Source organism: Ambystoma mexicanum, chromosome 11, assembly GCF_040938575.1.
Source record: "Ambystoma mexicanum isolate Mex_15411 chromosome 11, UKY_AmexF1_1, whole genome shotgun sequence".
NCBI classification, from domain to species: domain Eukaryota; kingdom Metazoa; phylum Chordata; class Amphibia; order Caudata; family Ambystomatidae; genus Ambystoma; species Ambystoma mexicanum.
In genome coordinates this window covers 1,080,481,859-1,080,505,575 of record NC_090934.1, presented here as the reverse complement: position 1 = coordinate 1,080,505,575, position 23,717 = coordinate 1,080,481,859, and the positions used below count along the sequence as shown (strand labels likewise).

At 43.5% G+C, this 23,717-nt stretch overlaps 1 protein-coding gene across 1 annotated transcript in view; it reads left to right on the top strand.

Annotated features, from left to right (window-relative positions):
- Positions 1–588: 588 nt before the first annotated feature.
- The window catches only part of NRG4 (neuregulin 4), a 447,381-nt gene continuing 424,252 nt past the window's right edge, over positions 589–23,717 (top strand). The window contains exons 1-2 of the mRNA XM_069625412.1: positions 589–593; positions 1,475–1,520. Of these exons, the coding sequence (XP_069481513.1) occupies positions 589–593; positions 1,475–1,520 (51 nt within the window). The remainder of the gene's footprint in view (positions 594–1,474; positions 1,521–23,717) is intronic.

Here is a 23,717-nt window from a genome sequence, read left to right as displayed (position 1 = left end):
TGCGAGGTGGGGTCCAGCTGGAGAAACCACTAATCAGTTCACTGTTGACAGAGGCATGCAGCAAGGCTGCGTATATGCCCGGCTTCTGTTTAATCTCTATATCAATGAGATTATCTTGAATTTGTTAGCAGAATGTCAAGGCGGGAACCTTGATCGACCAAAATTAGGAACCAACATTTACCCAGCACTACACTTTGCTGACGATTCAGTCCTGTTGCCCATGTCTCCTATGGGGATCAGGCAGGGCCTAGAGCATTTTGTTTTTAAGTGTTCACAGCTAGGCATGACCCTCAATAGGAGTAAGACCAAAGTGATGGTGTTTAGACCAACGAGGTCAGGGGCCACGGTTCTTGGGCTTGACGTTGAAGGGATCATCTTGGAACAAGTCACCCATTATGACTATTTGGGGTTAAGGTTCTCTGATACAGGATCATGGGAAAGCCAGACTAGTAGATCTCAGACCATTTTAGAAAAGAATAGTGGAGGCTTAAAGACATGTTTTTTTTCTCACAGTGAATATACAGCCTCACCTGCTATTAACATCTATTGGATTCAGGTTACATCAGCAGTACTGTACGGAGCTAGGATATGGGGTTAGTCCAATTGTTCAAACTTGGGGGTGGCTGAGAATATGCTTATTTTAAAGTTATTTAGGTTACCGTGTTGCTTCCTGAGTGCACCACTATATATGGAATGTGGACTTGAACCTATAACGCACCAATTGGCTTGGAAACCAGTTTTTCATTGGATTAGACTTTGGAGATCCTTAGAACTTGGAAAATATTGAGAAGCTATCTTAGATTTGTTGAATCACCCGGGAGGCCATTTGTTACAATGGCCAAGCCATGTAAGGTACCAACTTTGATTGGTGGGCTTGGGTGATCTTTCATCCAATATGCCCAACAGTTCAAAAAGAGCTGTTAAATTGATTGCCAAATCTGTCAATCAGGAATGCCTCATATGGTCATGCTTAAGACTGAAATCCAGGGTTAGATTATCTCTCTTCGAAATCTATTCAAGGTGGGGAGAGCTATCTAAACGCAATAAACAGAGTACACTCGTAGGCTGGCGTTATTAAATTTAGAGTTGGCACCCTACAGATTGCAAGCTTTACTCGCGGCTGGAGGGAGGGGTGGCAACTCTGACACAAACTGGACAGATTATATAGTCCCTGAGTCTGTTGTGCATTTTCTTCTATTTTGTGAATGTTATACTGAACTGAGAAAAACGTATTTGATTCCACTGTTCCGAAAAGCGTGCTGCTGGTAGATGTTGTCAAGATAACCAGGCTTTTGTAGGCTACCAGCAGCAGCTTAATGGCTCCCAGCAATTATGAATTCTGGTCATTAATGTAGATAGTGGAAAGCAAATTGGTGCAAACAACTTAAGCATCTTGTTTCACAGCCCTGCGTTTGTTGCTGTTCTGATTAACTATGTTTTCATTTTTTTTTAGGTATTGATTTTCGCCAAACAGCAGTTTAAACAGGGATAGGGGGGCTGCCAGAATAATATGCCAACAGGTAATGCTATCTTGCTTTAATATTCTATGCCAAATGGTACTCGTACAGTGTGGAACGTTTGTGTTGAGCAATGCCTACATCATCTAAGTGTTGCTCTCTATGTATTTGAATGCATCATGTTTTTGTTGTTTTAAAAATGTAAATTGGGAGCCCCTCCGGCTCCTCACAACCCACTTTTCCAATTAAAGTTAAGAACCATCTATGCCCAAGTACTTCCAATACACTCCTACTGAAGCCCATAGAGCTAGCCAAAGTGGGTGTTTGGAGGCAATGATAAAAGCATATGGTGCTATAGATAGCATGTGTTTTTCAAATAACACCAAATTATGAGATGAGTTTGCATGGTATACTTAACACACGGGGTACATGGTAAGTACTGCATCGGGTACATAACCTATATTGACACCATGCAATACTTTCTATGTATCCCATGTGGTAAATTTCCTGTAAGATATACAAAAAGTCCTACAGAGCACATTTTAAAAGAGCTCATAATTTGGCAGCAGGGAGTCGTACATTCACAGTGCAATGTAAATAGAGCCCTGCCACCAAATATTTGTCATTTGCACGGCGGAGTGCAAAAGTGTAGGGTAAAAGGTGGCATACAAGTGTGTTCACTTCCTTTAGCGCTCCACTTTTGCACTCCGCCGTGCAAATAAAGTAAACCCCAACACCCATGTTTGCATGGCAAGTGGTGTTTACAATGGATCCGTATGGAGTCCATCAGCTTTTTGCAGTTGCAAAAATCCGGCAGGCTCCATAGGGATCCCCAGCATTTGCGCCTGCGTGAAAATGCATGCAGGCACAAATGCTAAAATAGTTGTATGGCATAGAGGAAGGAAACAACAGAAACGTAAGCTGCGTTCTGCCAATCCTCACCACCATACAAATTAGTGAAAATGAGCTGTGACGTTCAAGACTTATGCAAGGCTTGTATACCATGCATTTACATTAGCGCTCCTAGAAGTGAGCCCCTATGGGGCTTATTCCGGTCAAAGCTCGTAACATAAATTGAAAAGGAGGCATGACGCCTTCCATCATTTGCAAACAATTAGGACTACCCCTGAAAGAATGATCCGACTCGAGAAAGATCGCCTCCATGAAGAATATAGTAACGGAGGAACTAAATAAATGCTGTCCTTACAAGTCATTGAGGGGTCCCATAGAGAATGATTGTCACCTATTTTACATGTGCCCAAGCCCGACCAGAGATGGGTGTATAGATTTACGATGGTTGAATGGAATATCAGAATTTGATGCATACCCTATGCCACGGGTTGATGAGTTGGTGGAAATCCTTGGTCATGCTATGTTTAGACCTGACAAAAGGAAATAGTATGTTTGGCTTGACCCTGAATCCCGGAGAAAAACACTTTCTCCACCCCAGATTATATATTTGACAGTTTTGCCCTTTGAACTCCATGGAACACCAGCAACTTTTCAACAGTTTATAGACCAGGCACTGGAAACCTGTAGAGACTTTTCTGGCGGTTATCTAGATAACGTAATCTTTTTCAGCCAAACCTGGCTGGACATCTGAAACCACTTTACATTGTCTGTGCATGCTTAGGAAAAGCCAGCAAATCCTTCAAAGTGTCATTTGGCACAGAACTCCTAAGATACCTAGGGTTGCAGGTTGGTAATGGCTACCTTCTTCATCATGAGACCAAGATACAGTTGGTCTGGAATTTCCCGCAGCCAAAGACCAAGAAGGACATTATGCTTCTCTAGGAATTATGGGTTTTCGCAGATTTGTCCCAAATTCGTCAACATTGGCAGCCCTTTTAACAGACAGATTGGTTAAGGGTCAACCAAACACTATCTGTTTGACCAAGAAGCGCAAGAACCTTTTGAACAATTGAAAGAAAAATTATGCAAAATCTCACTTAATTATACATAACTTCTCAGAAATGTTTGTCCTCCACAATCACACCTCTCTTGTAGGATTGAGAGCCGTCCTATCCCAAATACAGAGATGGGAAAAAAAGTAATCCTGTTTCTTAGTCGAAAGGTACACCCATGACAGAAGAACTACCTGGGGGTGAAACTGGAGTGCTTGGCAGTCAAGTTGGCCATACACATCCTCAACTACTATCTCAGAGGTGCCAGTTCAAATTAGTAACTGACCATGATACCCTAGTATGGATGGCTAGAAACAGATAGAAAAATGCATGGAAACTACGCTGGTTCCTGACTTTACAACCATACCCTTTTACCATTGAGCATCAGGAGGGGAATAAGCAAGCAGATGTTGATTATCTATCTAGGTATCCCCAGATAGCTCCTCTTTTGGTTAAACCCACTCCTCCTCCTTCTCTCTATGTGACAGGGTCAGGGTCATCCTACCCCAGCGGTGACCACCCTCCAGAGTGTCCAGTCTGTACAACTATTGGTACAACCGTCAGCCTCGCTCTGGGCCAGGTCTCTTGTTTCATTTCTAAACTACACATCCCAGAAGTCTCCAGGCCATTGCAATGAAAGCCTGGACTGGATCCAGAAGAACAAGCTGATCACTGCACAGTGTTCACCATCACCAAACTGTGGCATATTGCTGTGGGACACCAACTCCTGCTGAAGAGATGAACCAGAAAACATCAAAGAGCAACTTACTGGATGTGGTGAAACCGCTCAGGGAAAACAGACTGGTGAGTTCTCTGTTGTGGTGCCAAACAAATATCAAAAAGGAGCAGGGCTTACCAGGGTTTTAAAAACCTGTAACCAGACAAGCAAAACCCCTGGGGAAAGAACAGGGATGGATTGGCCCTGTTGAGCAGATGACCAAGGCAACCAATGGGAACTCTGAGGAATAGTTGTGCAGGATAGGCTGGTCTATAAATGCCTACATAGATAAATGATGTTTCTGTGAGGTCAGGTGTGGAGGAGAGAGATAGAGCAGGTAAGGTATTGTGTATGAGAGCGTGTGATACTGTTTGAAGGAGTGGATGGAGTGTGGGAGAGTGATTGTTACAGAGTGAGAATAGGAAGGAAAGAAAAAAGGAAGTTAGCTTGTGGAAGTGTCAGAGAGATTGTGAGAAGGGCAGAGAGCAGGAGGCAGGAGGTGGTATATGGAGAGCATGATAAGAGTGGTGGTATAGGGGGAGCAGGAAGAGAGGGAGGGAGCGAGGGCAAGAAAGAGGAGAGAAGGGGAAGATGAGAGCAGAGAGGGAGAGAGGTGAAGAAGGAAGATGACAGGAATGAGATGGAGAGAGGGAGCAGATTAAAATGAAAGGGGGCAAAGAATAGATATAGCAGGAGTAGTAGTGGAGAGGGAGAGGAGAAAAGTGAGAGAGAGACGAGTAGAGAGAAGAGTGGAGCGAGGGAAAGAAAGAGATGAGTGAGACTGGAGAGGGATAAGTTTTGAATATATCCAGGAGAGCAAGAACGTTATGCACTCCCTTAGGAACAGACTAGATTAAATAGTAGGGATTACCTTGCTTTAGATCATCTCCCAGGCCGGAATGATAGTGCGGGACCGGGATTCAAATGCGTTACGCCATAGCTAAGAGTCTGGTCTCTGGGAATGGAGTGCTGTTGTGAATTACCTTTCCCTTACTACTCTGCTCTGTATGTATGTGATGACATGAGTGCCTGGATGTGGAATGTTGTGCGAATGTTCTCTGCTGGGTGTTCTCTGAATGACAGTTGATGAGAGGCTTGCTTTCAGAGAGAAGGGCTTGTGAATGTGTCCTGATGTGTCCTTATGTAGCAGAATCTTGTAACCTGTAACTGAACGTATCTATCCTGTAACTGAAATAAATACGTTTTCTTTTGTACCTGAGTCTCCTGTGTGATCTGTGAGGGAAGCCACCTTTCAACAAGCACGTTATAAAAGATTCATTAATCAATCTGTGGGGGTTAAATATGTGGAGTAGGGACACTTCGGCTAGGGTGGAAGGAGCCCCGTTGGAGATTGAAAAAGATTCAGGGTACCATTTAGTCCAGAGCAACCAAAACCTCCCTGAGAATACTTTTCAAATCTTCATAATGTTTGAGAACCTATACTATTCTTGTCTGTGGATTTGTGAAGACATGTGTGATAGTACCTTTCCGGCAAGGCTTTAGTGAGATGTGCAAGGCTGTTATGTTTGGAGACTCAGACGGGCTGCAGAAGCAAACAGGCTTCACAGAAAATTCTTGTATCTAATTTCAGTTCTCAGGGGATCACAGTTGCGGTGAATGTCCTGCAACCTCTTATAGAGTGGAACCAAGCTTGATTTGCATGTGCATTTTCATACTTTGCCCTTCTATAATGGCTTGGTAAGCTAAAAATCAATGATCGGGAGGACTGCCGAGAGCAATGCTGATGGTTAGGATTGGTGCTTGAGAAACCTGGGGCATCCTCACATCTACTCCCCTTGGAACCTCTACGCAGGTAGCCAGGGAAAGGCCATGTGTTTTGGATCCTGACCTCTGGAGGGGGGACAAACGATGGATGATCACCTGGGTGGAGTGTTCTTGGGGACTGGGAATGAGATGTTCACAGCCGAGATTCTGTATTCAGCCTTTCCCTTGCAGGAAGAATCCTCTGTTCTAGAGGCAATAATAGGATATTGTTACCCATGTCCCACTGGCCTAGAAAGTAATGGAAGATATCACCAGTCCAGACGCACCAGAAAAAGGGTGAAGAGGATCAAGGGTAAGATGGGCGAGACATGGTATCCCCCTTTTCCTATGAACACCCAACCTAACCCTCCCCCAACCTTTTTGGGGCATTGTAAGTCAGCTCCCTTTAATTTCCCATATGTGACATTTTTTTATTTTGTTTTTTAATAACTCTTTTCATTAATTTTACAAAACAAGAAAACAATATGAATACACATTAGCAGCACAGGCAGCAGGGTCTTAAGAGAAACAAAGTAACTGAAGCCTCAGAATTCACCGACTGCGGGGGAGGCGAAAGAGGGGTGCTCCATAGTTCTTTGGGCACAATGTTTATTCATCCCACTTCCCTCATATTTTCTGAAATTTCCAGAGGCATCCCCTGGCGGTGTAGATGCGTCGTTCCAGGGAGGCACATCTGTTCATTTCGTTGGACCAACGGTCTATGCATATTTTGTCTGCAGAGCCCCAGGTGGCGGCCGTTAATCTCTTACCGGTCCCTAGTGCCAATCCCAGGAATGCTTTTTCGTATTTGGTGAAATCCGTTTCTCCCCACACACCCAGCAGTATCAATTTGGGGTCCCTTGGTACTGGTGATCCCATTATTCTGGAGAGTCTAGTGACACACGTTTCCCAGAATTCCTGTAACACTGTACAATCCCGTATCCTGTGGAAGAAGGTGCCCTCTGCTCTTTTACATCTATGACACTCACTATCCTCGCCCCCACCACCCCCCACCTGGCCATCATTGTTCTAGAACAGAAGGACCTGTGTAGTATTCTGAGCTGTATGAGTGTCAATTTGGCATTGATGCCTATTTCACGGGGGAACATCAACGCCTCCACCCATTTTTCAGCCTCTAGAATGCATAGGTCATGTTCCCATTTCCCTTTGAGTGTTGTAAGTTCATTGGTGCCGAAGGAGTTGAGTGTCTGGTAAAGAGTGGAGGTAACCTTAGATGGTATACGGTCCGGGAGGATGTTTGTTTCTAGGGGGGAACAGGCGGGTATGTCTGCAAGACTCGGGAATTGGGCGGTGATAGCATGTGCGAGTTGTGCATGTCTGAAGTGATCCATAGGTTGCAACCCATGACTCGTATTCAAGGTTTAAAAGTCTACCAGTCGCCCTTCCTGAATAACGTCTGCCAGTGTAGATGCCCCTTTCCTCTCAGTGTTGGTCTGCCACCCCATCCTATGTGTCTGTGCGCCTCTCTCCAAATGCAGCAGATATGGAGTTATCCTCTTAGTACCCCGCTCAGGTTCTTGCTATCATCGTATAGTATCGGAGGGGGGAGGGAGAGCTGCCAGCGCTCCTTTCTACCCGGGTGTGTGGGAGCCTTGGGTCACCATGTAGCCATTCATTTACTACCCCTGTTTGTGCAGCCCAATAGTAGATACGGATGTTCGGTAGTCCTATACCGCCTTCCCACACTGAGCGTTGGAGCGTTTTAAGCGCAATGCAGGGTTGTTTCCCACCCCAAAGTAGTGTGCGTAAGGTCCTTTCAATGGTTACAAAAGTGTCACTGGGGATAGGAAGTGGAGCGTTTTGGAGGTCATATAGCCATATGTGACATTTGACAGTCTCCTCTTCCTTGTCTCAGTAATGAGAGTAATGAACACCCCACACTCTCATCATTCTAGTACTGAGACGAAAAGGCAACTAAGAACAATGAAGAGTACACTCTTTTACCACTCTGGTACTGGGACGAGGAAAATGCCTGCTAGGAGCTGTAAGGGTCAGGCATGTCCCGTTGATTGTGGTCAGGCAGGTCTAATTGGACTTTCACATCTGCAGCCTGTCAAAGGGCTGCAGGTGTATACAAGGAAACCAGCCCAGCAGTAGAGAGAGTCACTGGGGGAGAGACTGAGAGACCAAATTCTGGAGCAAGCATCAGGGAATTCTAGCAGCGGAGGCTCTGTGGAGCTTTCCCTTTCCCCTTGTGCTCAAGATGCTTGTTCCCCTGGGTTCCGAGGTCAACACAGGGGTGCCTGAGGGGCAGGAGTTGGACACCTGACTTGAAACGCAGAAGGCTTTGTGTTCCGCTCCGCTGGGAAAGCTGTGAACGTGACCAATGAGTTTCTAATGAGTGAGAAAACAGGTGCGCAAGTGTTTGAACTTTTCTAAAGGAATACTTTGTATCGGAGTGGTTGCGTGTTGGAGAAAAACACGTTTTCAAAAGTCTCCAAATGCTGGGCATTTCGTTTGAAGCAAACTAAAAGAATATTAAACAGCGGGTTGAGTTAAAAGTGTGTTACAGGTACAACCCATGCCTATAGAAAACCGAACTGAATGAAACCTTTACAAATAAGCAGAACTGTTCTATATTGAGTTTAAAAGGGAACAGAACTTTAATTTCAAGTAAAACCACTATTTGATCAATTCTGTGGATTTTGTGGTTGTGAAACTAAATCTTGGGGAAGGGAACCCTGAGTCTTGGCTAAAACTGTATCATATGGAACTTAATGGTAACTTTGAGACTTTTGTTGGAATTGTTTTATACTTGGGGAAGGGAGCTGAAAGGAAGCGGCGAGCGGGAAGAAGCTCAGAACTTTGTTGGGCACGGTTTCATTTGGTTGCTGACGTCCCTACACATTGTATACATTAGTTGTGACGGCAAGTATATGTTTTGGACAAAGACAGTCTGAGTGAAAGAGTTCAACTTAAAGATCTTTCCTTAGTTTTATTTCGGTAGGGAAATCCCACCTTAGAATAGGGCAAGTTAGGCCTTTTTCCATCCTGACATTTAAGTTAATAAAGTATTTTAATTCAGAATCTGTTGTGAAGGCATCATGAAGCAAGACACAGACATCACCTAGAGTGGGGAGTGTATGCCCAGACATGGGTCTCGAGCCTGCTGTGCCTAGAGACCCAAGCCACACTGTAGAGGAGCAGGTAGAGGCATCCTGCCAGTTCCTGCCCCTCACTAGCATCATATTGGAGCAGGCGGAGAAGAGCCATAAATGGAACCCCCTGTATTATTCCTATACCGCATCAAGTGTATGAGAGACGCTATGCACTCAGATAGCCATACAGAATGTACCCCTGCACTGAAAGTGTGGAAGGATGTCAAATGGAAGAATGCTACATGGAAGGATGTTGCCTGCCGAGATGTCAGAATGCATCAATGAATATCATGGATGGACGTTAAAGTAAAATCTGTTGAAGACAAAGTGATGTCATGAAGAAGATATAGGAACCTATGCTGAAACGATATGAAAGTGCTTCAATTACATCGTTACTTAGTATTAAGAGTAACATGAACCTGAAGCTAAAGTAATCATGGATCTAAAGAAGATGAAGTAGGTTACTGACTAATAACTGTAAATGCTCAGTAATGCAAGGTAGAAAGACAACGTATAGAAGCTTGCCATCGAGGAATATATAACGTGGCAAGGACAGACATATTAGGAAAACAGATGCTGGCTCATGCTGAATATAACCAAGCTACCTCAGAGACAGGCCAGGGCTGTAAGAATCAGAATACGTATGAAAATGGCTCTGTAGCAGAGCCGATGATGAGTCAAAGTTGGCTCAGAGCAAAATGCTATTTTAGGGGATAAGCGCTGAGCACAAAGTGAGTATATGGATACGCTTTGAATGTGGGACATTCTTTATAGATGAAGGAAGATGAAAACATCTGTGTGAGCCAAACTGTTGGTCAATTAAAAGCATACAAAATTCATATGAGATAGAGCGAACAAGTATCTAGAGGCCAAGACTAGAGGCCAAGAGGAGCAACAGCACTCTGCAAAATTAAATCAAATAGCAGTAAATGAAATGGGGATATTTGTGGTCTCTTCACATTTGACTCTGAAGTCGAAAACAAAGACTATTCAATTAGAGCCTCAGGTTAATATAGTGGTGTGCTCACACTCCCTTGAGTGTTCCAGGACAGTGAGCAGCAACAAGGTCAACTACAAACGGAAGACTTTTGCTGATGACCTACCGATGAGAGATGATGGACTAATTGAAACCTGTCGGACTACTCCCCATTTTCCACAACACCTAGGTTTCGTTTCATGTATGTGCTGCTAACGAGCCAAAAGTCCAAGGTTGAGATAGTATACCAACCAATCAGTGGGGTTGGGGGACAACCTAACATACAATGTTGCAGGAGCCAATATGCTGTTATTTTGTCCGCTATAATCAGTACTGTATGTGTTTAGAGGTAGTTCAATGCATGCCCTACAGACAAGGGGTAGCCCAAGATGCACTAATCCTCATTTGTTCTATAAGTAGATCTGTTCCCTTCACCAATCCCTACCCTTGATAGGTTTTCTATTTTGCCACATAGAATGACATACCCCAATATGCGTCATCTATGATAAGATCTCCATGTAATCAAACTGCTGTGTGAGTGTGCATGCATCAATCCATTGTTTGTCAAGGCTCTCTACTTTATTCTATTGATAATAAAGTAGTACTTTGCCATATTCCTTGAGTCTGTCCAGGTGTTTGGTTTGTGACCATTATTGTAATTCCATCTAGCACACAAGATGATTCAAGGTGCTACAGCACAATTTGGTAGCGATGCGGATGGTTACGGCCTAGTTGACCCAGGCCAGATGTAGGACCCCCCGACGCTCGGCTACTCCTGCCATTAGCCAGAAGACCGCAGAGTTTCCTATGGAGATCAGCGCGCAGAGTCACGTGTGAAGACGATTTGGTCAGCAGGTCCCCCTTTGATGAAATTTCTATCGAGTCCCCGGGGGTGACCCCTGGACAGAAGGCAAACTGGTTGGTTGAGGGAAAGTCGATAATGGAAGACTCAAACTGAGTCACGGATGTAAGTAGAACAATGAAGGTCGCAAAAATAGGGGGAGGGATTGTGTTGTAAATAATACGTGTAAAAAGGTAACAGGATTTCTGGGGAAAATTATAAAGAAAAAGATACCTCGATTTCTGGATCCAAGGGGACAGAAGGGCACGCGCTAAAATAAAAAATATAGGATTCCTGAGGCGAGGCCCACAGATCAAGTGCATATCAAACTCCAAAATTTAGTGAAACAGAGAAGGGTTGCATTTACTAAGATAGTAAAGGAAGCCGTACGCAGTAAAGTGCATGTGTGGGGTTATAAAACTGTTAGTCTAAACACAACAAAAGATTTATATTTAATATAAAACGAAAGTAAAAAATTAAAGAGATTAGTGAAAATGTTTCACCTCAATCTCTTGGTCAGTCAGGAAGGAAGAAATCTAAGGAAAGTAATATTCGTGTATTCAGAGTCTCTTCTTTATGTATATAATATAAGAACGATATAATACAAATTGATAGAAGGTGTAAACGAAAGAGGAAACAAAATATCATCACATAGAAATAAAGTGAGCAGTTTATAATCCCAATCGGGATATTTTTTAACTGTGGTTGATAATGCCTGCTCCAATTGATCGGCCTGGTATATTTGATAAAATAAAGAATCAAATAAAACTAAGGGTAAGTATTGATAATCAAAACCAATCTGTCATCATAGGGGATACACCTCTTTTACATTTATGTAGGACATTACCAAGATACACAGCGAAAATAAGGAAATATGATTTGGAATGGGTTTGAAGCACGACTAGTAAGACACTCATGCCGTGGGCTCAGGAGGGTTCATTGCCAAAAGATGTATTGCAGCATATGACATGTTTCCCTCATATGTGGCATGCAAAAGTTGCAGAAAAGACTAGCCATTTTAGAGCTTTGAAAATGTACCAGTGTGAGAAAGAGGATCCAGCGTATAGGGAGTGGATCCTCAATCAGCATAAAGGGGAGGATTCAACGTCCTCAGTTCCCCTTTCCCCACCTGAAGAGAAGTGTAGAGACCGAGGAGATGGGATTTTATCCCTTAAAGGAATTAAAAGCAGCAGCGGGGTATGTTAATCCAACGTATCCCCCCCCTGCTTATAGCAGTGAGGATAATAAGGATGAGAGTAAGAGCAGAGAAGGCAAACATATATCAACACGCGATGAAAGTAAACAGCATGATGAGAGAAAGGACAGACAAGACAAACTAATGGAGATATAAATAAATAAAAGATAAAGCTATGTCCCTGCTTCTTCATCTAAGGGAATGACAATGGTACAGAATTAATTGATGGGAGGACAAATATTGCTTAAACTGGATAAGGGCATTGATGGGGTTCAAGAAAGAGAGAAGAGCGGGAAAAAAGAGAGGGAAGAAGAAAGAGCATACAACAGAAGAGAGGGATAAAGAGTGCAAGCGAAGGGAAGAACAAAGAAGATATGAGGCAAGAAAAGGAGAGGCTAGTTTAGAAGAAACAATAAGAGATAGAAGCCCAAAGAATGAAAGTACATAGATTGCAACAATGTTGAGAGGAAGATGAATTAAGGGAGATGAGGAGAAGAGAAGAACAAATGAACAAGAGTAGGGGATTATATGACAATGAAATAGAATATTTATGTCATAGGGGTATAGTGCTGATTGATGCACAAGAACGACTGGAGGAAGAGAGAGGGTCACAACTGCCTGTAGGGAGACGCAAGGAATGCCACGATTAGCATGGGCTGGTGGGCAGGATACAGAAGACATAGACCAGGGGCTTGGGAAGCTGTACAGGCAAATGAGGGACAAATGAAAGTATAGAACCCAAGAGAATATAGAAGGATCCCTATTAAAGGGAACTGAAGGTAGATCAGGTGACGTCATAACAGACGAGTATGGGACAGTGTCTGAATCTTGATGACACAGAAGGAGACAAAATCTGTTAGTCACACGAGCTGGGATATAATGTTGTCCGACGAAGAAAGGGAGGAGAATGAAAGGGCGCAAAAAGAGGGCACATGTGGGTTTGCAAAAGAATCGAGTGTAGAAAAAGGGGTAAAATTGTCAGATTTAGAGTACCCTAAAAAGAGGAGACCAGACCCAACACCATATACTGAGCGACCACAAGTACAGGGAATATATCCCCGCCATATGTAAGCAGATTAAGACCGATACCAGGAAGGAAACAAACTGGTAAAGCTAGTTCTGTCTTGAAGACAAGGAGTGGAGGTAAATATGATTGTGAATCAGGATTTTCACAATTCCCATTATTGGAGCAGGGGGGTAGGATGACCACAATATGTACTGTGACCACAGATGGATAAAGATAATTTAAGGTGTAAATTGCTGAGTTCAACTTCCGGTGCGGTGTCCTGGATTTAGGAGTTAGAGAGGATGCCATCATGAATGATGTTAGCTATAGGTGACATAAAAGGGCTGCTAGCAGCTACCCTAGGGGAGACAAGATTTGGAAACTAGGATACGCAGGTGTGACTGCGCATAATACGACACATGATGGAGTGCCATTTAATAATTGCAGAGCAGACGTACGGCGAGCGCTCAGAGTGCAATATACTAGGAAGATGGGAGAGGATGAAGTTCCTGTTATTTATATTCAAGATATACAAGACAGATGGCGGCAAGCGACTTGTGAACCGTGGGATAAAACGGTAGCATTATTTTACCACATTTTGTGTCAGGGCTGTCTGAGCCAGTGCGACAGCAATTGAAAAAACAGGTGGGAATGGAATCAAAGCCATGGCCAAAGATACAATTGACAGGGGGGGAGAGGGGGCTTTGGAGGCATAGGACAAAGAGGGGCAGGTATGGGTTCCTCACAGTGTTGGAACTGCAGCAAGTGGGGATATTTTTCGAGAGAGTGTAGAAGCAGGCCAGGTCTCGGATATAACACATAAAACAATTACCACTTACAGCCCCAGAATTCACAACAGATGCCAACACCTAAGATGACCTCCATACCCTATGAAATACACCGAGCATACATGCAGTTCCCACCCCGGCACCCGGGGCGCAAGCACAACAACAGCAGCCCCCACAACAGCAGTACCCACAACAAACGATGCCTCAGCATGGAAATGGTAACATGCACACACCCAACGAAGTGCCGAATAGCACCTTAGTGCCCTACCGAGGGGTGAGCGTGATGGAAAACAACCCTTTCACATTCCCCAGAACATACACATACCCGGATTAGGACAGCCCACAGAGAGCGCTTGTGTGCCCAGTCCTATCTATGACAGTCCGCCCTGATGAGGAACCCTTGGTGGGCGCAGAGATAGGAAACAAACACTTCATTTTTATGGCTGACACGGGTGCCACGAAATCATGCATCTGTGAGGGATGTTTCCCACTATCGGGCCACACTCTTGTCACGCAGGGCTTCTCTGGGGCTGTCTCCACGGTTCCATACACTAAAGAGGTTGACATCAAAATAGGGGGGAATGTGGTGCAGGCCCCTCTACTCTATTCTGAAAGTTCCCCAGTGAACTTGTTGGTCAGAGATCTGCAATTTTATACAGACAGTGGCATAGTTTGCGCCACGCCAGGTATGTGCACCTTAAGGGCAATGCTAATAATCCATGCAATGGGAGGGGAAGTAGTGGTTTGTGAAATTCCCATAGACCGGACATGTTCATGTATGGAATAACTGTGCTTGTGGAGGTGGTGCCTCAGATTGGCAAAGGGTGTTGGCGAGTGCCCACAGATTTCATTTTTTGCCCTGTTGTGTCCCCTGGATTGGGGGCAGGTACAATACTGTCCCGAGATCTACAAGGATTGGTAATTTCAGCAAAAAGGATTGTTGTGATATCGATTGACCAGGACGGGTGCGAATGGCGCACAGTAATTTGTATTGATCCCACGATACCTCTGAAAGAAGTGACTGTCATGTGGCCTGTCCTCAAACAATTCTGCTTCAGAGAAATAGTGCTAGCAACCTATATCCCCCTGTGAAATAATGGTACAGTATCGGAAGGTACAGTGTCCCCTGATGGCGCTTGCTGCCCGCCCCAATTTGTTGAGGCAGATTTAGAGCAAGCACCCAGAGACTGGACAACTAACCCCCATGATGTAGGGCTCCTACAGGGAGTAACCCAGTACACATAACACTGAAACTAGAAGCAGTACTACCCCGGTGAAACAATATCCACTCTCCAGGGAGGCAGAGGAGGGAATTAAGAATACCATCAGTGCCCTACTTTACCAAGGGATAATTGTACCATCTACCTCCCCATGCAATACAACTATATTTCCTGTAAAAAAGACAAAGGGAGACAATTGGAGAATGATTCGGGATCTGCGCCCCATAAATGATGTTGTACAGCAAGAGTTTCCTGTGGTTCCTAACCCTGCCACATCTTGTGTAACATCTCCCCCAAAGAGGCCACCCATTTCACAGTGGTTAACCTCAAAAATGCATTCTTCTCCAAACCATTGCACCCTGACTGACAGTACCTCACCGCTTTTACACATGGAGGGGGGGTGAGACTGGAACACATGAGATTACGTCAAGGCTACTGTGAGTACCCCAGCATTTTCAACAGAATACTCCACACACATTTAGGCAACATGCAAGTGTCCAGCACATTCGTCAAGTACGTGGACAGCATGCTAGTACGCAGCAACAATGCAGACAAGACTCGATTACACTTTTACAGCTCCTGGCTCGCAAAGAGTACATGGTTGACAAGGCCAAACTACAATAGTGTCTACAAGAGGTTTTATAATCTAGGGCAGCTGATATCAGCAGATGGAAAAAGAATAATGCCTGACTGCGCTGCCTCTGTGCGCACCACCCCACAGTTCGCAACAGTAAAAGTAAAGGAAATGCAAAAGTTCTTAGGCTTGTGCAATTACTGCACGGCATGGATCCTTGCTCATGCAGCCTACACAAGGCCGCTTTTACACAGCCTCAAAGAGGCACAAAAGACTGACAACAAAATAGTATGGACTGAAGAAATGTTACAGAACTTTAACAAGCTCAAACAGGTGATTTCTGCTGCTGCTGTGTTAGCATCCCCAGATTATACACAGGAAATCTACTTATTCTCACACTCGAACAGCCAGTTTATGACTGCCGTGTTGACACCGAAAAGCACAATGGGCCATAAACCATTGGCCTATTACAGTGGCACACTGGACTCAGGGCAGTTTGCTTGCGAGCAGGCACTTGTGGCAGCGGCATTTGCAAATGAGAAAAGTTCCACAATTGTGATGGGCTGTTCTATTACACTCTACATGGAATATGTCATCTTTACCTCTTTAGAAAGATCGAAATCCACTCTGACTACCCAAAGAGCATCTGCATATGAAGTCATTCTCTCCAGCACAAATATCCACATTGTACGCTGTAAAAAACTGAACCCTGCGACATTCATAACAGAAATGTGCACAGATGAGGATTTGGCCAGACACGACTGTGTAACATATGGGGGGAGGAGGATGACATTCCCAAGGCAAAGGGCAGACCACTCGAGGGGTGGTAGGTCCTCTTTGTTGATGGGTCAGCGACAATTGACCAGGACACAGGCCCAGACATACTGGCGTAGCAGTCATACTGGCGCAGCAGTAGTGCACGTAGTGGATAGTGAATATGAAACATTGATTCTAAAAAGACTGCCTATGCATTTTTCAGTACAAGCAAAAGAGCTTATTGCGCTTATTGAAGCACTACAATCATCGCAGGGGTGTCGCGTGACCTTTTATTCTGACTCGGCATACATCACTACAACAGAGCATGCCGGTCCTTCACACTGGAAAAGGAGGGGATTTAGGAGGGGGATGGGTGCCCAGTACAGCATGCCGTATTATTAGACAAGCTGATTTTCGCATTCTAACTGCCTTCTTTAGTGGCGGTCATTAAATGCACCGTCCATACTAACAACACTGACGAAGTGAAGTGTCACTCAGAAACGCTGTTGCAGACACTGCGGCCAAAATAGCAGCATATCACCCAGTACCAACTGTAGCTGAATATGTTGTCACAATACATGCCACCCACCAGACACCTGCCTCATACAATGCCCTGCCCATAGCGCAAATTATTGAATTACAAGGAAGGGCCCAAGAAGAGGAAAACCAGTTATGGGTCAAAAGGGGTGCAGACAATCCCCTACTGATTTATTATGGAGGGAGGAATGTACAGAAAAAGCATTAATGCAACACAAACTGTTGGTAATAGCATTTGAACAGCTTCATCACCCCTCCCACAGCTCCAAACATCACATACAGGAGGATTGGTTAATTCCAATATCAGCAGCAAACATCCAGGAACACCTGACAAGTATAGTTATTAGATGCACCACATGTCAAAGCTTCAGCACAGGCACGACATTACGAACAGTGGGAAGCACTATGCCCCGCCCACTGGGCTGTTCTGCGAGTTGCATATCGACCACGCACACATGAGCGAGAGATGCAGCAGATCCCGTTATCTGATCATTGTCGTCTGCCCCGTTTCACTTTAGGTAGAGGCAGGTCTGTGTGCACATCTGGATGCCATATGCACAGCAATATTTCTGATCTGCAAAGTGTTCCCCCGATGGGGTGTGTGTGATGCATTAAGGTCAGATAATGGTACACACTTTTTCAATGAATTGTTTAAGGAGACTATTGCAATACTTGGCATTAAACACCGAATGTGTATAATTTATCACCCCCAAGCCAACAGAATTGCAGAGAGAATCAACGGACACCTCAAATATAAACTGTCTAAACTTCGCACCACGTTGAAGAAAATATGGGTGAATTGCTTACCCTTAGCACTGTTTAGTTTGCGACACAGCCCAGCAAAGACCACCACGTGTCACCCCATGAGGTGGTAAGTGGTTGCCGCATATAACACACCAATTTCTCTGATCAGAAGGGCATCAAGACGCACATAGGGCAGCAGCTGTTTAGGTGACAAATTTAAAGACTATTTGACGTCCCTAACACAAGCACTCATATGTATTTCTCAACAGATTGCACCAACCCGATCAGAAGACGTGCCAGGTTCCACAGCTGACTCCACGACTGATTCACCAACCCACTCAACCACTGCTGCCATGAGAACGTGTCTACGTGCGGTCCTTTGTCCGCAAGTGGAAAAGCCCCAGATTCAATGGACCGTTTGAGGTAGTATTTTCTACTCCTCTTGCAGTAAAGGTGAAAGGACTCAGTTATTGGGTCCACCTATCTGACGTTCAGAAGGCACATTCAGACGCTGCACCAGCACTTGCACAATACCAGTCTTTTAATCTACCTAATTTCCATCCCCACTACCAGCATTAAAATTCTGACTGCCTCACCCACCTCAAACCCACGCACAGCTGATAAAAATGTTACATTTGCAGAGGGGACACTTTCTTGCACTCTCTCCCTCTCTCTTTTTGTGTTCATACATTTTGCGTTTCAGTTTGTGAAGAAAATGGAATCAGCACTCTCAAATGACTCACTATAATTAGAATACTTTCCAATGTACAATATTATGTCTAGATTTTCGTATTCTTACATGTGTGCAATGCATTTTACAGCAGGTATGTTTGCTATGTCAATACTTGTTTTAGGGATTTATGTAGGAGCTCTTTTATATTAGAAGGCCATATAAAAGAAGGGGAGCAGAGGGTGACATAATAATAGGTCAAATATACGCTTAAATGAAACTGAATATGTATTTTTTTCCAAGCCCCAACTTTAAACATCAACATGCCAACAATTCTGTACACAATAAGAATCCACTGTTACGCTCACCTGGTATCCACAGGGACACCACCCAGCCTCGTTACTCACTGGTATGCTTCTCAGCTTTGCCCTGATGTGGTCTGCGGGGAAGGTTCTGCCTGAAAATACAGGAAGACTGTTCAAGACTGACCAACTGGGGTAAGTATCCTCCCTCCACCCCCGTATGATTTCAGTCCCTCTGGTGCCCTCTCCTCACCTTGTAGTAGAATTAGGCATGCTCTCCGTCCTGCCTTCTTTGCAGGGGCGCGTTGTCTTTTATGGGCGAGTGCGGTCCAGTTACTTCACTGACGCCGGCCCGTTTGATATTGTTCAGGTAGGTCTTATTGCTGTTCTTTAGTTTTGTTGCTATCTTGCATGCCTTTCTTTGTTTAAAATGTCTCTTTTTTCTCCCTTGGGTATGCAGAGCTTCAGCACGGCGAACTGGCTTGGTTGGGCCCCGCTGGTAAATGATGGGGCATTAAGAGTGCTATCATGCGGTAAGTAAGCGCTATGCGCAGCGCTGCGAAGTCTTGCCTTTGCTAACTTGCGTTTTCCTTCCTTGTAGATCGCGGTGTTGATTTAGACTGCAGGTAAGATGCTGCTGCTAATGATGTTCCTTTTGTCTCCTTGCAGGTTCTGCTTTTCTGAGGTTCGAGGGAATAGCTGGACACAGTGAGCGTCACGTTGCAAGGTGCAAAGTAACACGAAGCGTGTTCTCTTGCTCGGGTGTGGTTTAAATAGCCCCAACAAAATAGTCCAGGTAAAGTAGTCCCTAGGCTACCACACCCAAAACACTAGACCGGATAGCTTGGTTCCAGGAACCAAGCTATGTGGATGCCTCCATGTTGGCTGACAATACAATAAAGTAGTTCCCAAGCACATTGTTTTTCATGGTGTATGAGCCTGCCACCATAGGCGCCAGGACTGGCCCCATGAGGGCTTTTGAAGAGGATGCCAGGCTCTAGAGGCCCGAGTCCTGATTCCACCTGGCCAATGGGTTTGCCAGAAGGGGTTTTGGGCGAGGGTCGTGAGAGCCACCCCCTTCCACTGGATTGTTAGAATATATTGATAGGTCCCTACTGTTTTCAGAATTTCACAATGCTTTTTACTAAAATTATTTAAAAGAGTAACTTTTGTGTTATAGTGTTATTAATGGATATATAGATGCACCCAAACGTACAAAGAGACGAGCACAAAGGCCGAAATATGCCACCTACCATGGGCTTAGTCTTGACAACATAGAAGATGTGCGTCACCCTGAACTGTCTAATAGTTGGTACACGGCCATCAGCTTGGTGGGGAGGAACAAAGTTATGTCTGTTCGTTGATAACGCATGCATCAGGGCCACCCAAGGTCCTAGTGCCACAGGAAGTACCAGTTCTAGAGGCTCTTGCGCTATGTAAGCTCAGGGGCACTTTCCAGACACACAATGTGTGGCTCGAACTTGTTGATCCAGATCGTCTGCAATGCGACAAAAAATCCAAACAGTAGCAAATTCCTGAAAAGACCCTACCTGGTGATACAAGGACTGAAGTACACAAATGGCAGGACACAACAGTTATCTGCATGGCAGAGGGTCTAGTGGTATACGAAGAAGGGGTTCTGTCCCAGGTGGAAGCAGCATGTGCACCGCTCTGGACAGAATATATCACAAAACTAACATGGATTGAAGCAATCGAGGAACTGGTGAAACTGCACAGAGAAGAAACATAAGAACTTTGCTTTTATAGTAGTGAAATAGTAACTGTAGGGAACACAGGGGATGGAGTGGTTTACCGCCGACCTTCACTTTCTGTGACCTAATGATAGATTTGCATATTTTCACATGTCAGTATGACTCGCATTTGGCAAGAGAGATGGAGGTACACACTCCAACCTCTATAGTGAAATAACGAAATATGAACTCTCCTTCGTACAAATGCGCTAATCTATATCCAATAGTATCTCCAAAATCGAGATTTATTTGTGAATGCCCTTCATGGTAACACGTGTTTCGGCAATACGAAAGAGTGCCTTTTTCAAGCCAGGGCTGTTAAACATGTTGACAAATTGAACATTGTAAATGGTCAAGTGCACAAACCAAAGTTAAACAGTGAATCATAAAGATTGAACATAAATTTCCACGTATTTGCCAACATAATTATTATACATATCACAAGTTAGTTAATGGACAGAGAAGACAAGGGATAGGTGAAGGGGAGGATGCATAGGGTAAAGAAAAAATATAGAGAAAAAGAAAAATAGAAACAACATAATCAATGAGAATCACAATTATGTCCGAATGTTATTACTTTAACGTTTTGCACTTTTATTCGAAAGCTATTCCCATTTTACTGTAACTTGTTACTGCCAATATCGTACTTAAATGATGCCATGAACTTATACTGTCTTACTTTTATATTCCTCTTATTACAACTTATCCATCTGAGTTTGGCGCATTACTATGTATAATACTCAAATGTACCAATAGAACAAGGTGGTCCAGAAGGCCACTAAGAACGACCAGCGCTAATGCCAATATTTATGAATATAAAAGGCAGCGTTCAACATGAATTTTTGAGGGTACCTAGACCAAGTGCCCTCGGTAAGAAACAAGGTCAATATAATCAGTGAACTGCGCCAATTTACAATAATACATCAATCAGTTGAGTTATATTTTTAATTCCATTCCACAGCCTGACACGTGTTTCGAGAAGAGCTCTTCTTCAAAGGCTGTGCATCAAATTACAATTTAAAACCATTAGCATGTTGACCAGTGTATACGCATCATACCATTTGGGCAAACACATAGGGGTTGAAAAAAGGGGGGAATTGGCCACAATCATAAATGTGTGATACATAACAGCATTGTTTAAATCATTACAGTGTTACATAATCAGTATGATCGGATAACCATAAATGATAAAGAGAAAATAAAAATAAATTACTGTTTCCAAAAGACATCCATCCGGTTCCGAAACCAATAAAAAGGATGACAAAACAACATGATAAGAAAATAAGTGAGATGCGGTGACTAAGCAACCCTGGATGATAAGATTGGCTGAATTACCAATAATAATTAAAATATCAAGGTATAATTACCGTTGATGCTTGTCGAAGGCGAATAATCTGTGCAACAAGAATTAGTGTCCAAAGTCACAATTATTGCAAAGTGCCATGATGTTGCCAAAATTAACGTGACAAAAACCGAAAACCAAGATTAGCAATGTATTGCACTTACCAATAGTACGATTAATTCTAGGGTACAATTCCAGGACTAGACAGGATTAAATTAAATATGACAATAAATGTTAGAGCTAGATAACCCATTCAAAGAGTTTTTAATTTTTCGCAACACATTATTAGTGGAAATAAAAGAATTACCTTAATGTAAATTGCAATTACAATGACTAATTATAGTAGACTGCAAAGATCCGCAATGGAGGGGGGAATGTTGCCCACGAAGATACAATATATCCGCCAATTCAAAGTAGCCACGATAGTCCGATGTCAGTTGACAATTGAGCAATTAGCAGAAAAAGACAGAGAGCCAGAGCACGGAGTTAGGTGAATGAATATTAAACGAACATGATTAAGTGTCATGGACCGTGTCGAAGGAGCAGCATCTCACTTACCAGCCTTCCAGCAACAACTGTATCCAAGGGAGAGTGCGCACGCGCGAGATGCAGCTGGTGTAGTTAAACAGGAGAACTAGGACACGAGAGCAAGACCGTAACGAACCATCCAGCGGCAGCCATGTTGGGTGAGGAAACCACTGGCTGCCAATCAAATCTCAATGGAGACAGGCTAATAAGCCAAAATTGGCAGTCGAACCTACACACAATTACATATAGTGATTGACGTTGTATTATGAATTAGAAATAACGCACTAAATTTATCATGCATCCAGGTTGTGTAATCTGCCGCACACACTTGTTAGCTCATCACGACACATAAATCACGATAAAGTTACTTCCCATTGCACGCAAAATAATAATATATAGCATTAAGAACAAGGTAATGGTGTGTAGCCACCTACGGTGTCATCTGCACTAGCAACCAACCTAATAATTGCACCAAATATAATCATATATATAATAGCTAAAAGGATTATGAAAACCCATTTGTAAACGGGCCAGCTATACATGGACCAGGAGTTTAGTCGGTGATTATATAAAACCTCATTTAAGTCATCAATAATTTTAGTTGAAACAAATTAATAGCATATAAAGTTAAAAATTAACTGAAATGCAGATGGAATCATGAAAAAACAGAAATTGTCTGAAATGCAAGTTGAATCATAAGAAAACGTGAAATTCATGATCAGAATTTAATCCACGAATGACCAATCTGTGTTTACAGATAAGCCTCGCTTCCAATTGTCTCAGTCTGAGTTCCATATTGCCACCTCTTTTGGAAGGACGAATCTGAGCCAAACCAATAAATATTAAATCCTTGAAATCATCCAATTGATGTATAGTCTTCCAATGGAGTGCCAAAGGATATTTAGCATCCTGTTTGTTCAAAGAGGCCAAATGTTTGCGAATCCGAATTTTAAGTGACCTGATGGTACTCCCAATATAGAATAGTCCACACACACAAATGATACAATACACTACAAACTTTGTATTGCAGTTAATAAATTAATTAATGACATGCTTGCCTGTGGACCCAAAATCTAAAGATTCAGATTCAAATGTATATGAACACATATTGCAGCTCCCGCATTTGTGAAAACCATTCAGCCGCCCTTGGTCTAACCATGTTTTAGCAATGGGTGCTTGTGCCATAAAAGACGGGCATAAAATATTTTTAAGAGTGGGGGCTCTACTGAATACTATTGATGGATGTGAATCCAATAGTTTAGTTAGATCATTGTCGAGATGGAGCAAGTGCCAATGACGTTTGAGTATAGCATACACACCATTACTATCACTGTTGTACCGAGTGATCAGTCTAATTTTGTTGAAAGGCATGTTAGCTGAAGATGATCTAGTTTTAGGTTTAAGTAAATCACCTCTCTCCATACTAGACACTTCACGTTCAACCTTGGTAAGCAGATTTGGTTGATACCCACGTTGTACAAATTGATCATGTATAAATGATTTTTCCGCATCAAAGTCAGCATTG